The 17,830-nt window shown below is 36.5% G+C and overlaps 1 protein-coding gene across 8 annotated transcripts in view; it reads right to left on the bottom strand.

Annotated features, from left to right (window-relative positions):
- Positions 1–17,830, bottom strand: part of LOC120526114 (protein EFR3 homolog B) — a 165,947-nt gene that overhangs the window by 17,317 nt on the left and 130,800 nt on the right. For all 8 annotated transcript variants that reach the window (XM_039749043.1, XM_039749039.1, XM_039749041.1 and 5 more), the window contains 7 exons: positions 15,971–16,143; positions 11,206–11,281; positions 9,885–10,046; positions 9,404–9,535; positions 3,252–3,319; positions 2,282–2,409; positions 839–930 (listed from right to left, as the gene is read on the bottom strand). In XM_039749043.1, the coding sequence (XP_039604977.1) occupies positions 839–930; positions 2,282–2,409; positions 3,252–3,319; positions 9,404–9,535; positions 9,885–10,046; positions 11,206–11,281; positions 15,971–16,143 (831 nt within the window). The remainder of the gene's footprint in view (positions 1–838; positions 931–2,281; positions 2,410–3,251; positions 3,320–9,403; positions 9,536–9,884; positions 10,047–11,205; positions 11,282–15,970; positions 16,144–17,830) is intronic.

The raw sequence follows: 17,830 nt of genomic DNA, 5'->3' as shown, positions 1-17,830 counted from the left end.
TCACTGGCTGTTGCTGAAGTGAAAGGAGACAGTATGGGTCGTCAAATGACCACATGCTAACCAAGCAACATGCTCCCAGGTCTGTTCAGCATGTGGTGGGCCTGCCTCGGCTGAGGGTGTCTCAGGGTAAAAGGCCGAAATATCCTATGAGGCTCTGGTACACAACCGATGATGTGTTGTACTGGTGGAAAGACTAAGTGTTCATCATCAATGTCACTCCACCAGGGAAGCCCCACTCAAGGCAAGTGCTGTGCTGAATTGCCAGGGACTGTAATACCTAATCCTATTAAACAATCTGATATATACTGTAATATATACTACTTCATATTATTGTCCTAAAACTTTATAAAAAGGTATTCTTAGAAGTAGCTAATACACACTTGGGGTCCTTGAGAACAATTAACTACACTGAGTAAACAACACACACCTATTATACAGATTGTTCATCACAGGCTATTCATTTTGAGGAAGTTTAAGTTTGGAGGTTTCATATCAGTCCAAAGTGACTTGTATACTGCTTGATATTGTCATCTACTCCGGGAACAACACCGTCTCAAGGATGCAACACGATGGAATAAGCTGATAGGAGGGCAGTCTCTTACTATTAAAAGACTGATCCTGGACATACTGAAGACTGTGGTCACTTTATGGTCTGTTTTTCTGCTGGAACATGTAAATTTCTTTGGGACCATTGGAGATAAAATGGATGTTATATGGTCTTCTCAACTTCAGCTCTACCTAAAGCATTAGATTAACCTTGGAGATTTTTTTTCATCTGTATTTGAAATTAGAAGTTATTTTGTAACTGTGTTCTATATATGGAAATTAATTACTTTACCTCTTCCTTTTCAGGACTGTTTCTGGATTCAACCTCCACTTGCAAGGAGATTGTCTCCCCAATACTTTTTCTTTTAGACAGTCGGTCCTCATCTAGAGAAAAAGCAATGTTTAGCCATGCAGTATGTTAGGTCAAAGGTTAACTATTCAGGTTTCATTATCACCCTATACTTCTTTCCAGGTCTTCTTTATCTAAAGAATATCCAGCATATTGGGTCACTGAAATAGATGACCCTTACATAAATAATACAATAATAGTAACTTTCAATATCTGACACACAATGCAAATCCCATAAAGGCAAATGATATCCAACAGTATATTTCTAAAGTGAAACTGTTGAGAAAAAATGGAATATAACTGGTGACTTTTTTTTAGTGACTCTTATACTACAGTATATATTTAATATGCTATGTACCAGCATAATAGGTATTATCAGATTTTTGCTATACTTTGCTGTGAAAGAAAAATATTTTGATTTAGAATGTATTTACAAAAATAATACATCAGAAGATACAGACTTGCTACATATCACTCAATTATCCAGTGGCAAAATCAGAATTTTTGACTTTGCAGGTTCATTTCTGAAGAAAGACTTATATCTTTTAAAGCAAGACTGTAAAATGTGTGGTACTTTTAAATGTATTCTGTATTGCAAACATACAATTATTATTGAATATTAATAAAACCTACATTTAAGTAAATTTAAAAGTTAAGCTTAAACTAACCAAATATTACAACAGGTCCAATGTTAATTATTTGCTTTTCTTTTGCAGTAAAGTTTACAACTAAATTCTGACATATACATAAACTATGCAGATTTTAAGCACTTTGTTTGATATCTTCATTACTAGTTTATTCAGTTGCACATAAATGGTCCTCAGATTCTAATCATACTCTATGTACTATAACATCATTAGTTTAAATAAATTAAACTGAGTGAACATTTATGTGGCATCCTTAATTGTAAATCATCTCAGAGATCAATCACTGTTCTATCCTTTCATAGCTCATCAGCCTTTCAGAAGAAACTGTGGTAAACTCTTGCTCTGCTGCTGACTGTTTGTGTTCACCTTAAGAGTTGTTAGATGGACTGTGGAAAGAATTTATTTCCAGCACAATATATAACCAAAATTTGAAAGAATGAATGTGATGGAATAGAGCATTTAGTTAAGATTTCAGCTAGTCAAGGAAGAAATGCTATAGGTACAACTTTCTTGCTAGATCTAGTATACCCAGTTATTTGGGATGTAACAGTGCTGTAAGGTAAGACTGGCATAAATGCCATTCTGTTACAATAAACAGTGTCCCATTTTAATTTGTGTAAACATTGTATTGCTTTACCATGAAACAGGCTTCTATCAAAAAATCTTCAATGATTGTAAGAAAAAAGTCACACACATTTTATAATCATACCTCTTATCACAAGAAAATTGCTGTACATACCTGTAAATTGTGGTATGTATGGCGTGGTAAGCCTGTCTGCATTGTATCCACTTCCTCCAAGTACCTCGCTAATTTTGCTTTGCAAAAACAGCATACTTCCTTCCAGTTTGTCCAAGGATTTTGGTACCCTAAAATATGCAAAAATATATCAAAATATACAGAGAGGCAGATAGATAGATAGATAGATAGATAGATAGATAGATAGATAGATAGATAGATAGATAGATAGATAGATAGATAGAACTTTATTTGTCCGCAGTGGAAATTTGGCTTTTTACAGAAGCTCATTAAATAAAAGTTGTTTTAATTTGGTAACATATAAAGCTGCCAGGCAAGAGGAAAAGAGGAAGGCCTAAGAGATGATTAATGAATGTGGTTAGAGTGGACATGCAGGTGATGGGTGTGACAGAGCAAGATGCAGAAGACAGGAAGATATGGAAAAAGATGATCCGCTGTGGTAACCCCTAACGGGAGCAGCTGAAAGGAGAAGAGGAAGATCAATGAGTGTGACTGCAATGGATGCAGCAGGGATGGGCACTAGCTCTCTCATGTTAAGTATTAGTTGGGTGGACTGGTATTGAGTAGTGTGTTAGTGCATGGTCAACATGGATTTTCACAAATACTCTGCAGTTACAGAAGGAACCAACAAAAACATTTGATTATGGTGTACCAATCTATATTATTTATAATGATGCTGAAAGCACCATTGGGCAATTTATACCATGAGGTGCTAGCCAATAAAATACAAGGCTGGGCTTTACAGAGATGAGTTCTGAAATGGCTTAAGCACTGGTGAAGAGCATTTTCCACAAACCTGGATTCAGAAGCAGCTAATCTCAAAGTGACTTAATATTTCAGAAGCTTACAGACAAGTGAGTAACTACAGTATAATCACTATGCTAACTACTAAAACACTGAAATTTCATGCCTGACATGCTGAAATTGCACACTACAAAATCAATTGATTTACCTGGGCTTCTCTATAAACACATCTTCAGGTAACATATACGGTGCTTCCTTCTTACGAGTCTCAATCACCTGAATATCACAAGGTACAAATTTTTGTTAGACATTTGTGATTAGACCTTTGATGAGTGTGGTTTTAGAGTTAGATAATTAGTGAGCATAATGCTTAAGGCAATGAACTTTAAACCAAAAAATGTTGGTTCAGTTCCTGCATCTGACTCATTGTTTGACCCTGAGCAAATCACTTCACCTACCATCTGTCAGTGGTTCAGCTGTAATATATATTTATATATGAGGGGCGATCAAAAGGTTTCAAATCTCACTTATAAAGACAAATGCCGGTAAAACCAAACTTTCGTTTTCAACAATAATAAACACTAATACACTTTTTATAATGTTCACAAAGCTTTTCTAAGCCATTCAAAGAGAACATTTTTTTTCTTGCTTGCACTACCACACTTGTATAACTGATTTTACATAGTCATTACTGGCATAACCCATTGCATGGAGGTAGCCCTTCACATTGCTTAAATGGCTATAGTCATACAGGTTTAGGTCTGAAGGGTGGGGTTGGTGTGTTATCTCTTCAAATCTGCAGTTTCACAATTTAGCCTTTGCAAAGTGAGCAGTGTAAGTAAGTAGAACTGTTGTAAAGCAGAAGGTGTGACAGTGAATAGTAGAGCAGTATAATCTTAGCCAGTTATGTGGTCTGTTCTAGGCATGTATTCACCTTCAACATCATACAAAACAGTGCACAGGATCTTGATTGTGGCAGACGATATTTTCCAAAATTATTTGTTATGGAGACATGTACATTTGGTATAATGACATATTGGAGCACACTCATTGGGCTTGAAGATATGAAGGTCCTCATTCTTTTATAAAGGTTGTTAAGAAAACTCCATCCAACCATGCTAATTATACAAAAAGTAAGTAAATATGTGTATTTTTTTTTTTACTAGTTTACACATTTTTTAATGATATTTGCAGACACCGCACTGTACAAGTCTTTACATGCACAGCCAAAGAAATCACATTATTACATTTAAGGAACAGAGTTCAGAAAACAGATACATTCTCACACATTTATTCCTAAATATTAAATAAAAAGAAAAAATTAATGTTATGACATCTTCTATAATGCCTTATGGCTTAGAAAACTCTAATGCATAACAGTATCCTATACAGTACTAGGGTGTTGTACTGTGTTAGCCATTATGAATGTAGAGAAAAGCCAAGCAAAATGACACCTTTTATTGGCTAACTAAAAAGATTACAATATGCATATCATCGAAAACCTATACAGTTATCACTGCAATTCTCCATTACAATTGCCCAGACCATGGACCATCTGTTACATAGTTGTAGTTACATACCCTGATGTTTTTATTACATTTTGAAAATACAGATGCAATGTAACTATGTAAGCACACTTGTTTTTGGATCAGTGATAAATTGTTACATTGTAATTATATAAACTGTGGAATAACAATGACAACTGAGTAATTAACTATAATGTTACTTTGTATTACACAGTAAGTACGGAGTAATAAGTCGTAGTTACACTGTACTTATACAGGTAACTACATAGTAGTTACAGTGTAATTATGGACTTTATAGTTATCTTTTTCACATATATTGACAAATCTGTAATCCTATTTAAGAATAAAACCATTGCTCAAAAAGAAACCTTGCAAATGTAATTTTTTGTTTTGTAAAAGTATGTAGAAGGGGTGTACCTATTGTACATTTTCATATATCTGTATGTATGTGCACTTTTGCAATTTAGATCTGTATTTGTAAAGCTCTATAGGGCAGCTTTCACAATAGAAAGGTTATTTGTTTGGTGATATGCTAATAATATCCAACATGGTACAAAATAAATGTAACAAATTTATATGAACACTGTAGCAATATCCCATTACCATCATTATAAATTCAAGTTGATATATCGTATTGTGTGTTTTATTTGAAAGTGTAGTTCTGGTGAAGCAGTGATAATGGGGCAGACTTGATGAATCCATGATTATTTCTTAAAAGCTTCTTATCATTTTAATGAGCCATAAGTAAATACAGTTTAAAAATTCTCATGCTTACAGCTCCAGACAGTGCTATTATATATACAATATTTTGCATGCCACTATGAGACTTCTCTCAAATTTAGGCTCATTAAGTACTTTAAATTTTTAAAAACCACATACCAGAAATTTCACATTTTGTGATAGGTCTAAATAGAAGGTAAAATATTTTCAAAAGCCAAAAGATTATTTACTTTATTTTTATTGAATACTGCATTAAAAGCTATTTTAGTTCTCAAAACTAAATATCTCCAGCAATAAGAAAAAAATTCTCATAGGCTAACTTTTTAAAAGCTTTTGCTTCTTAGCATCCAAATGTAATTCCCTGTCATTCATGCCTAAACTCTCTTTTATGTCTTGTGGCATGGGATTTTATTCTAATAGATTCTTCTTTTAGTTTAATGCCTGACTAGCAAGAGGTTGTCATGGACAATATACTACCAAGATAGCGCAGGCCAGAGTAAAAATCTCACAGGAGACCTCCAGGATAGGTAGAATTACACTTAGCTCTGACAAAGGTTATGTACAGTAGATGCCTGCATGGAGTCATAGGGAATGCTGCTGTAAGTGAAGTATGTTATGCACACATGCTAGATGCATTGGAAAAACAACAGACATGGCCAATAACATATGTGAAACAGACATGCGGCCAAGTACGAGAAAGCTAGGTCCACAATGGTACTACTTTGATGGATGACAAGCAGGTATATGTAGGCAGCAGTAAAGAGCAATAATATTTAGTACGTCACTGTGGTTCATTTATTTAATAAGCTTTGCACCAATATCAAAGGCCTGCTTATGAAATATAGTTTTTTCAGAATATACAGTTAAATTTCTGATGATGATTATTATTATTATCATTGTTACGGTGCTCACTTTCAACTTTTATTTTGCAAGGCTTAGCTTTGGTTACATTCAAGTGCTGTATAAATTCACAAGAAAGCATTTATTTAGTTTTATTTGTTTAACCAAAACGAGTTAGTCAGTTATTGGGTTTACATGCACACTCATAATCAGGAAAAGCTGAGTAACCTAGATAAGGCAGAAACCTGGTTTCTTAAAAACCTAGTACGCTTCTGGAGTTCTTCTGTGGTAGAATGCTTTGACATCATTAAACTGTGCAAAAAAGAGAGTTAAACGTCATCACCGGATGCTATAGATTCGAAAACAGGCATGAAGGATGTAATAACTTTCTTAGTTTTGTAAATAGTTTTAGTCCTTCATGTGATGTGAAGTAATTTACACCCATCCCCTTTTTATATTCTCAACGTGACAGACTGATGATTTGTGGTATGATCACTGGCTACTGTGCCGCTCCGTCACGCTGTTACACAACATCTATAGCAAAGAGCTGGATTAAAACTAAATTGACATTTTTTTATAGGTTTCTGTTACAACAGCACACTGTTTTTTGTTAGCTGTGTGACTGAGCCGTGCAATGGAGTTACAGTGCATCCGGAAAGTATTCACAGCGCAGCACTTTTCCACATTTTATGTTACAGCCTTATTAAAAAAAAGCCTTAAAAAAGTTTACTTGAGTTTTTTGCAAATTTATTAAAAATAAAAAAACTGAGAAATCACATGTACATAAGTATTCACAGCCTTTGCTCAATACTTTGTCGATGCACCTTTGGCAGCAATTACAGCCTCAAGTCTTTTTGAATATGATGCCACAAACTTGGCACACCTATCCTTGGCCAGTTTCACCCATTCCTCTTTGCAGCACCTCTCAAGCTCCATCAGGTTGGATGGGAAGCGTCGGTGCACAGCCATTTTAAGATCTCTCCAGAGATGTTCAAACAGATTCAAGTTTGGGCTCTGGCTGGACCACTCAAGGGCATTCACAGAGTTGTCCTGAAGCCACTCCTTTGATATCTTGGCTGTGTACTTAGGGTTGTTGTCCTGCTGAAAGATGAACCGTCGCCCCAGTCTGAGGTCAAGAGCGCTCTGGAGCAGGTTTTCATCCAGGATGTCTCTGTACATTGCTGCAGTCATCGTTCCCTTTATCCTGACTAGACTCCCAGTTCCTGCCGCTGAAAAACATCCCCACAGCATGATGCTGCCACCACCATGCTTCACTGTAGGGATGGTATTGGCCTGGTGATGAGCGGTGCCTGGTTTCTTCCAAACGTGACGCCTGGCATTCACACCAAAGAGTTCAATCTTTGTCTCATCAGACCAGAGAATTTTGTTTCTCATGGTCTGAGAGTCCTTCAGGTGCCTTTTGGCAAACTCCAGGAGGGCTGTCGTGTGCCCTTTACTAAGGAGTGGCTTCCGTCTGGCCACTCTACCATACAGGCCTGATTGGTGGATTGCTGCAGAGATAGTTGTCCTTCTGGAAAGTTCTCCTCTCTCCACAGAGGACCTCTGGAGCTCGGACAGAGTGACCATCGGGTTCTTGGTCACCTCCCTGACTAAGGCCCTTCTCCCCTGATCGCTCAGTTTAGATGGCTGGCCAGCTCTAGGAAGAGTCCTGGTGATTTCGAACTTCTTCCGCTTACAGATGATGGAGGCCACTGTGCTCATTGGGACCTTCAAAGCAGCAGAAATTTTTCTGTAACCTTCCCCAGATTTGTGCCTTGAGACAAATCTGTCTCGGAGGTCTACAGACAATTCCTTTGACTTCATGCTTGGTTTGTGCTCTGACATGAACTGTCGACTGTGGGACCTTCTATAGACAGGTGTGTGCCTTTCCAAATCATATCCAATCAATTGAATTGACCACAGGTGGACTCCAATTAAGCTGCAGAAACATCTCAGGGGAAACAGGATGCACCTGAGCTCAATGTTGAGCTTCATGGCAAAGGCTGTGAATACTTATGTACATGTGCTTTCTCAATTTTTTTATTTTCAATAAATTTGCAAAAATCTCAAGTAAACTTTTTCATATTGTCATTATGGGGTGTTGTGTGTAGAATGTGGAAAAAGTGATGTGTTGTGAATACTTTCCAGATGCACTGTATGTATTGGTATGTGTGCTTCTTGCCTTACACCTAGTGTTGCTGGAATAATAATAATGCAGGTATTTTTTTCTTTAATGAACAGACAAGTAGTGCATTAGATTACTTGTTACTTTAAAATATAACTGAACTATGTACCACATGTTACTTTTAACATGCTACCTCCAACACTGCTCCCGAGATGATTCTGCTGAACTTAGCACTGCATGTTCAGATCACCAACATAAATGTAGGGATTTTTGAAATACTGAGACAAATTTTTGTAACAAAGAGAAGGAGTTTGCTTCAGGAAATGTATCTTGTGGATACTTATGCATGTGGCTGCTGAAAGTGTGTGAGAAGCTAACACATGCGCAGGCGAACAGAGTGCAAAGACAAGCACAGTCTACAAAATAATTAACTGTAACCCGGTTAAGAATATACATGGCCAAAAAACTCAAGTTACTTGTGGAGAAATCTATGTGTGCTAATCTGGTTTCCCACAGACCAATAACCCAGTTTCAGTAACCAGAATAAGGGTTTACATGGCATTTTAGCAGGTTTCTGTGACTAACCAGGTTATTACAGCACCTGTACAGACACTGTTAGATTGGCTTATGGTATCAAAACAGTATTTTCTGAACATTACAAAAGGTGTTGAAACACAATAACCCCTGGATCCTGGGCCAAATGAAGCACCACAGTTGCTAATCTGTCCAATTGCTGCTCTCCAAAATCCATCCACACTCCACACTTCTGCACACTCCTGCAACATGTGGAGATGATAACAGCCAAAGCATCAGGAACACCTTAGCTGATACTGGATTCATCTCTGTCAACTTTTACCTTGGGTCTCTTGACAGTGTTTGATTGTAGATTTGTATGATGAAAAATTCTTTACCAACCAACCTGACAGACAAGAGTCCATACCAACACAAATAGGCACAGATATGTTATAGTGTTGTTGCTTTCGTCTTTTCATTTTTACTTTATGTTCCCCCTATTTACCCCCTTGTGTACTTCATTATTAATAAATATGTGAGTTTTTCATACTTTTACTGTAAATACTCTAAAGAGAGATTTTACAAGAAAAATACAGTATATGAGTAATAAAGTGATGAAATCCTTCCATTGCTTACTTCATGAATGTGTTGGCAGAAGGCAGGAACAGCAGTCAGCTGGCTAATCAGATTTAAATATGCAGCAGAAAGTGCATGAATAGCACAACGATTGTATATAGGAAGGCTCTCTTCATTTGCAATAGCCAGGTCCTACAAGAAATAAAAATATAGAAACAAACAATTTAAAACAGATATAACACATAAGTTATGAACATATACTACATGTAGGAAATAGCAAGACATTGAAATCTTTTAGGTGGCTGCAACGTTGTACAATATAATACAATGCAACTTATTTTTGTATAGCGCTTCTCACTGACTGTAGATGCAGAGCGCTGTGAACAAATTCTCAGGTAAAATCCATAAATAACAAAATGTATTATCCACAATTAAAAAAAAAACAATGAGACAGGATCACTGGAATAGATTAGCTACTCTTACTTTAAAAGTCAAATACTTGATTGGAAAAAATAAAATGAACTTGAATGGAGAAAAATACCTGCAATGCTAATGCCAGCCTGATGAGATCAACAACCACTTCTTCGTTTGCAAGCTCCATGCTAATGAGAGCTAACAAGGTGTAAAGGATCTCAAAATGTGGATGACTACTGTTTTCCTCCTTGCACGAGAGAAAGATGTGACGATACAGCTGCTGTGAATGCTGCAAAAAAAAAATATGAGACATGTTGCAATGTAGAGGTGTGGTAGAAGACAGTTAGATATTATCATTATTAATTCAATTCACCCATTCATTTATTCTACAAAACCTGTCTTTCTCAGTGTAAGTCAAAGAGAGTCAACGCCTATTCTGACTACATTGGGCCTAAGGGAGGAAAATAAGTCTAAATGGGATGACAGTCTAACACAAGGTATCTGTAGGCATACTATATGATGTTACACTTCTTGACAACTAGAGGTAAACATAAATCCACAGAGGAGACATATCTGTGCCAATGGAGAACCTGCAAAAATCATGCTGAAGGCAGGTTCTCCATAAATTCAACACAGGTCCAAATACTTTGAGAAGGCACTACTGCCCACTACAGCACTATGTCAGCTATACTGCAAATTATATCCATAAGCATTAATCCAATTTACATGCAAACCAGCATACATAAAAGGCTACATGTGAAAGAAAAATGTAGCCAAAACCTGAATGGGAGAAGGTGTAGCAGACATAGCTGGCAAAGAGTTGGGAGATACTGTCAAGTGGACATTTTTGGTGAGTAGATTTTGCTTGTGGCAAAGCGTTGTCCTTTTGGAAATGGCACTGGGAAGCCCTGCTATGCAAGATTACTAAGGGTGGCAATATCTACTTAAAATAATATCGTTTTGTGATCACAACTCTCTTAACAAGCAGCACAGGCTACTGGTATAATGGAAAATGACATCTGGAATTCTGGTGGGCCACTAGAAGAGTAGCTTCAGTGACAGACTTTTGTCACCGTCCTGCTCCACTGACAGACTGAGGAGATCGTTCCTCCCCCACACTATACGACTCTTCAATTCCACCCGGGGGAGTAAATGCTAACATTAATTTTATTTTTATTTATTTCATTTTTTTCATTTTTTCATTTCTATTACTATTTAATTTAATATTGTTTCTTTGTGTCAGTGTACTGCTGCTGGATTGTGTGAATTTCCCCTTGGGATTAATAAAGTATCTATCTATCTATCTATCTATCTATCTATCTATCTATCTATCTATCTATCTATCTATCTATCTATCTATCTATCTATCTAAAAACTAGCAATACCTTAAATATTGATCATTAAGTTGCTGTATATAAAACAATATACATTTCTGAACACAAACATACCTTTTTCATAAAAAGGTTATCCTGCCTGGAGCACTTCTCCACCTTCAATTTTAGAAAAGAAATATCTGAAATAATACTAAAACACAAAACAATTAGTAAGTCAAAAAGTAATGACACAGTAGTATGCAAGAAAGCTGAGAAACTGAAACAAATTTCATGAATAAAAGTAAATTAATTCAAGGTATAGTGTATCCAATAAACAGCTACACTCTAAAATGACCTTAAAACCAAGAATACATCAAATCCTTCTATATAAAAGCGGTCGGGATTGTCCTTCCGTCCCGTGAGTGCTACGCAGGCGCAGAGTTTCACACACAGCATAGCGGTATTCCGCTTATCACAGACTTACTACTTGCAGCTTGTGGTACGAAGCGACATGATGTGAGCAGAGTTCTGGTGCTCACATCGTTCCCTTGCTTTTGTGCGCGATGCGCTGGAAAAATAGACAAAATTATGTCTCTGGAAATAATTAATGTTGATGGAGTACAAATGGCTCACCGTGTAGTAAATATCAGGGGGGGTTCAAAAGGGCGACCTCATTATAGAAAAAAAGTTTAAATTTCATCACAAAAATAACAGAAACTACGAGTATTAAAGTAATACCGCTCAAATGCAATATAACCAAATTAATGAGTTTGTATAAAATATCAAATTGATCTACATATTGAATTGCCTTAAGAAGTGGTCAACTTAAAAGTCGGTAGCCTTAAAAGGCGGGTCAGCCTAGTAATTAAATAAAATCCTGTAAAAAGTTTAAAGTGGAAGTATTCAACATTATTATTCTGCAATTGAGAAACATCATATATAAACATTATAAAAGATTCATTGAGTCTTACAATGCTCATTAGCATTTTGCAGAATGCTGGTGTCATTCAGTCTTAATTGTCAGTAAAATAACTGAGAATTATGCATTATCTTCTAACTGTTATATTCAGGCTAATAGTATCAATGACTGAAATATGAAAGACTGTGCTCTAAACCAAAGTGCATCATTTAAAGTCACTTTCTACAAGAAACAAAAAAACAGGCGTAACAAGAGTAGGGCAGAGTGATGCTAAATGTTTCTTTTTTGCATTAGGAAGGCAAACGCTTCCTTCATTCTACTAAGACAGGGGTCCTCAATCCCAGTCCTGGAGAGCCGCAGTGGCTGCAGGTTTTTGTTCTGACCTGGTTGTTTAATTAGAAAGCAATTCTTGCCAATAAAGCACTAACAAGCTATGAAATTAAATTAACTCTGCCATGTCAGGTCATTCTCATATCCTAGATTTTCTTTCCCTTTCTATCATGCAAATGATTTGAAGGCTAAATGGATGAGTAATTCTCAGTCCTTCACTTTTTTCTCTTCATTTTTCTTCCAAGTATTTAATTAAACCCAATAGTGCAGATAAATACACACAGGTGTAAATGTAAATAAGCTAAATGGAGAAATGCTGCTCTCTCTTGTCATTTGCATGTTATTGATAATAAGGAGCAATTAAAATAGCTGTTTAAGACAAAATTAATCAATAAGGGTTCAAAATCACTAAAGTGAAGCAGAAGTGTTACTTTAGCAATAAGTGCTTTTTATTAAGCAACTGGGTTGGAGGAAAAACCTGCAGCCACTGCGGCTCTCCAGGACCGTGATTGAGGACCCCTGTACTAAGAGGATAATTTAGATATGATGAGGTTCTTTCTGCATGGGTAGCCTTGTCATTGTGAGTGGTCCATGCAAAGCACCCTGCATGTGCACTCTGTTTTTCACTTTATACAGACAGTGGAAAGCAACCATCTTAGCCAGTGGAGTTAATGGAGACCTCTCTCAGCTCTGATGACTAACTGGGCTTCTAAATACAATCCTGTCTGTTCTATAAAATCAGGCTTATTTCATTCGAGATTTTTTACTAGTATCCAAATACAAGTTTGATTATATCTGAAGGTATTATTATATAAGTAATACCTAATTTATACTTATTGGTTGTTAAGAAAAAACTGGAAATAAGCTGTTGGCCTCAATGTTGTTGCTGGTTCTTGTGGCAGTTTTACTAATTGAACATTGGCATAATATGAGAGGTCTTTTAGCAAACCGTTGTGAGACCACCAGAACTGGTAAACCGTGAATTATTACCAAGATGAATGCTGACTTTTGCCAATATGAAATTATTACCATCTCCAACTGTTCATGTAGTTTTTCTTTGCAGACAATTTCTGCTTTACATTGGACACATAAATGAATTATTCATGCAATAATTTTACAGTTTTAACCTTTATTACATCAATCAGGAATTATTCCCTTTTATTTATTAAAATGCTTGGCTAAAGTATATACAGTGGTACCTCAGTATACGTCCTTAATCCGTTCCAGATCCTTTGACTTATACCAAACAGGACGTATACCAAATGAATTTTTCCCATAAGAAATAAAGGGAAAATGATTAATCCGTTCCCATGAAAAAAAATCCTATTGTTATTGGCATATTATACATTGATGAAGTTGTATAAAATAATTTAAACTTAATACTAAAATACATAAATACAAAAGTAATTAGATGAAATAAATGAAAATTTAACCTCACTTACTTTTTAATAACATCTTTGTTTTTCACAATCGTAGATACCGTCGTTCTCAGCATACGGTATGCAGCAGCCATGTCCCGGATACGCATGCCACCTTGATACTTTTCAACAATCAATTCAAATTTACGCGAAAAAACACAAAATCACGTGAAAATTCACATATAGTTATAGCGCAGGTTGTTCACTGAATGCTAACTGGCCTACTGACGCTCGTGGGAGGTCGTGGCTTTGTCTCGAAAGAGATAGACAAGGGTAGCATGCGGTGTTCTAGCACACGAGTCGTATTCCAAGCAAAATTTTTCGTGTCCAAACAGGACGTATACCAAGTTGGACTTATTCCAAAGCGGACATATACCGAGGTACCACTGTATTAAACATGGTAAGAGTGTAGATAAAACTGAATTATTAAATAGCTTAATTAGAAAAAGAAAACATTAATTGTAAGCAATAGTAACATAGCATAACATTCTCAAACTTAATCAAATTCAGGGATATGGAAGGGGGACTCTGGCATTAATAGACATTATCAACCCTGGATAGACCACCAGTTCATCTCAGGTTCCACTCATGTATACAACCAGACTTACATTCACATGGGGTCAATTTAGAATTGCTGATTCACTTAACAGTCATATTTTTGAGGAACAATGTTGAAAGAAAACTGGGGTATTCAGAGGACAACCCATAAAGACACTAGGAGAATGTGCAGACTCTACTCTGAGAAAGACAAAGAGCAGAAATCCAATGCAAGGTGTTGGATTTGTGAGGCAGTAGTCCTAACAATTGCACCACCATTTACCCTGTATCCAACAGTTACAATTACAACTGTGCAAACTGTGTTATAATTACAACTGTTTACAAGACAATACACTGTAAAGAGAATTAGATATTTAATTGACCATTTCCTTTCTATGGCGGCTAACAAGCTTAAATAGCAAAGACATAAAAAACAACAAACATGAGAGAAAAGTCTGAAAAATGACACAAGAAATATTTAGTCATATATGGTAAATTGCAATAAAAAATAAATTATAATTTTGAGAAGTTCTTCATTTAAATAATCAGCATATAAATGAAATATTACACTATGTGTTACATGACAGATAGATGTCAAGGTAAATGTGATTTTTTTTTTAAACCTGTTGCCACTATATTCCTCCATGGACTGAGCCATTTATCCAGGGTACACTGTGTAGCTAGAGTGCTTAGAGACAAAGCCTATATTCTGTCACAACTGTATACCTGAATAAATCTGATGGGGTGCACCATCTTGAACATGTCCTCATGATGAAGAATTAGCTGAAAGGTGTGTCTTTATAATAATGGATGTAGGCCTTCAAGTCAATAATAACTAAAGTTCTCTTTTGTGGCATAATGTAATAGAATCTTTCATCTCTAATTCTTGTTTCACTTTCGTCAAACATTCATCTATCCATCCAAACATTATCCAACCCGCTATATCCTAACTACAGAGTCACGGGGGTCTGCTGGAGCCAATCCCAGCCAACACAGGGCACAAGGCAGGAAACAAACCCCGGACAGGGCGCCAGCCCACCGCAGGGCACCCACACCCACACACCAAGCACACACTAGGGACAATTTAGAATCGCCAATGCATCTAACTAACCTGCATGTCTTTGGACTGTAGGAGGAAACCAGAGAACCCGAAGAAAACCCATGCAGACACGGGGAGAACATGCAAACTCCATGCAGGGAGGACCCGGGAAACCAACCCAGGTCTCCTAACTGCGAGGCAGCAGTGCTACCTACTGCACCACCTTGCCGCCCTCAAATTAGTATGAATATGCTATATTAGTAAACATTTTACTAATGTAATTAGAACTCAGCAGTGAGTAATTTATAATACTTATTAGTTTATTAATAATAAAAACTAGCACTGCTGCATTGTACCCATATCAGCGAAGTCCCATAGTCCTTTTTAACACCAATAAGAGCAATGTTAATTCACCGCACCATCCCATGGGGGCAGGAAAATTAAAGTGAAGAAACATAAATGACAGAACAACTAGAATTGATAAGGGCGAAACATCAGTGAGTGTCATAAATCTCTAGCTATGGAGGATTTAACTGAAAAAGAGTCCTAGTATTGGATTAACCCACCGGATGCTTGTTGATATATAATGCTGATAATGTACAGTAAGTGCATCAAATTATCATTACAGGATATTTAAAAATAGTATTTTAAAAATACCTAATAGATGAAAACTTAGGTCGATTATCATGCCGATCAATAAGACTGACAAGAATTTCCAGCACCAGAAGACGTATTTCAGCATCTTCCATAAGTGTGACTGACAGAAGTGGGTCCAGGAAAGAGCTAGGAAGTGCAGTGAGCATATTAGTTGTCTGAAAGCCTGACGTCACCTACAGGACAATCAAAAATCACTGTAAGTGACAATAGGAACTTAGCACAGTATTGAAGAAAATTAACCAAGCAAATAATGATACGAAACAGAACATATTAGAAATACATGTAGAAGAAGTTAAAGCTTATCAACTGAATTGCTGTACTAATAAAATTATGACTGGATTCAATAAAAATTAAAATTGACTTTTAAACATACAGTATACTCCTTTCAAAGTTACCTCGAAGAAGAATGTATTGTAACAAACACATACTTAGCCACTGTGGAAAATATCACACATCTTTTATCCAGACTGAAAATGTTGACAAAGTAGAAGTTTAAAAAATATATATGCTGCAAGTCATAACTATAATGAATATTAAATAAACCAAACAAAATATACCATTATGGTATTACTTTGCAAATGACCACATTATTTTGTAATACTATGATGCATTTTCTGAATTTTTACCATAAGGTGCAGAGGCACCTTGGCAGCAAAGTCTACAGATAAGAAGAAAAATATAGGTGTACAGTCATATGAAAAAGTTTGGGAACCCCTTATAATTTTTTGAATTTTTGTTTATCATTGGCTGAACTTTCAGTAGCAACTTCCTTTTAATATATGACATGCCTTATGGAGACAGTACTATTTCAGCAGTGACATAAAGTTTATTGGATTAACAGAAAATATGCAATATGCATCATAACAAAATTAGACAGGTCCATAAATTTGGGCAACCCAACAGATGTATTACATCAATACTTAGTTGAGCCACCTTTTGCAAATATAATAGCCTCTAGACACCTCCTATAGCCTTTGATGAGTGTCTGGATTCTGGATGGAGGTATTTTTGACCATTCTTCCATACAAAATCTCTCCAGTTCAGTTAAATTTGATGGCTGCCGAGCATGGACAGCCTGCTTCAAATCATCCCATAGTTTTTCGATGATATTTTAGTCAGGGGACAGTGAGGGCCATTCCAGAACATTGTATTTCTTCCTCTGCATGAATGCCTTTGTAGATTTCAAACTGTGTTTTGGGTCATTGTCTTGCTGGAATATCCAACCCCTGGGTAACTTCAACTTTGTGACTGATGATTGAACATTATCCTGAAGAATTTGTTGATATTGGGTTGAATTCATCTGACCCTCGACTTTAACAAGGGCCCCAGTCCCTGAACTAGCCACACAGCATGATGGAACCTCCACCAAATTTGACAGTAGGTAGCAGGTGTTTTTCTTGGAATACGGTATTCTTCTTCCGCCATGCAAAGCGCTTTTTGTTATGACCAAATAACTCAATTTTTGTCTCATCAGTCCAAAGCACTTTGTTCCAAAGTGAATCTAGCTTGTCTAAATGAGCATTTGCATACAACAAGCAACTCTGTTTGTGGCATGAGTGCAGAAAGGGCTTCTTTCTCATCACCCTGCCATACAGACGTTCTTTGTGCAAATTGCGCTATATTGTAGAACGGTGTACAGATACACCAGCTGCAGCAAGATGTTCTTGCAAGTCTTTGGAGGTGATCTGTGGGTTGTCTGTAACCATTCTCACAATCCTACGCATATGCCGCTTCTGTATTTTTCTTGGTCTGACAGACCTGGGTTTAACAGCAACTGTGCCTGTGGCCTTCCATTTCCTGATTACATTCCTTACAGTTGAAACTGACAGTTTAAACCTCTGAGATAGCTTTTTGTAGCCT

The sequence above is a fragment of the Polypterus senegalus genome, chromosome 3 (genome assembly GCF_016835505.1).
Source record: "Polypterus senegalus isolate Bchr_013 chromosome 3, ASM1683550v1, whole genome shotgun sequence".
Taxonomy (NCBI): Eukaryota; Metazoa; Chordata; class Cladistia; order Polypteriformes; family Polypteridae; genus Polypterus; species Polypterus senegalus.
The sequence above is the reverse complement of the archived record's forward strand: the minus strand, read 5'-3'. Positions and strand labels throughout refer to the sequence as shown.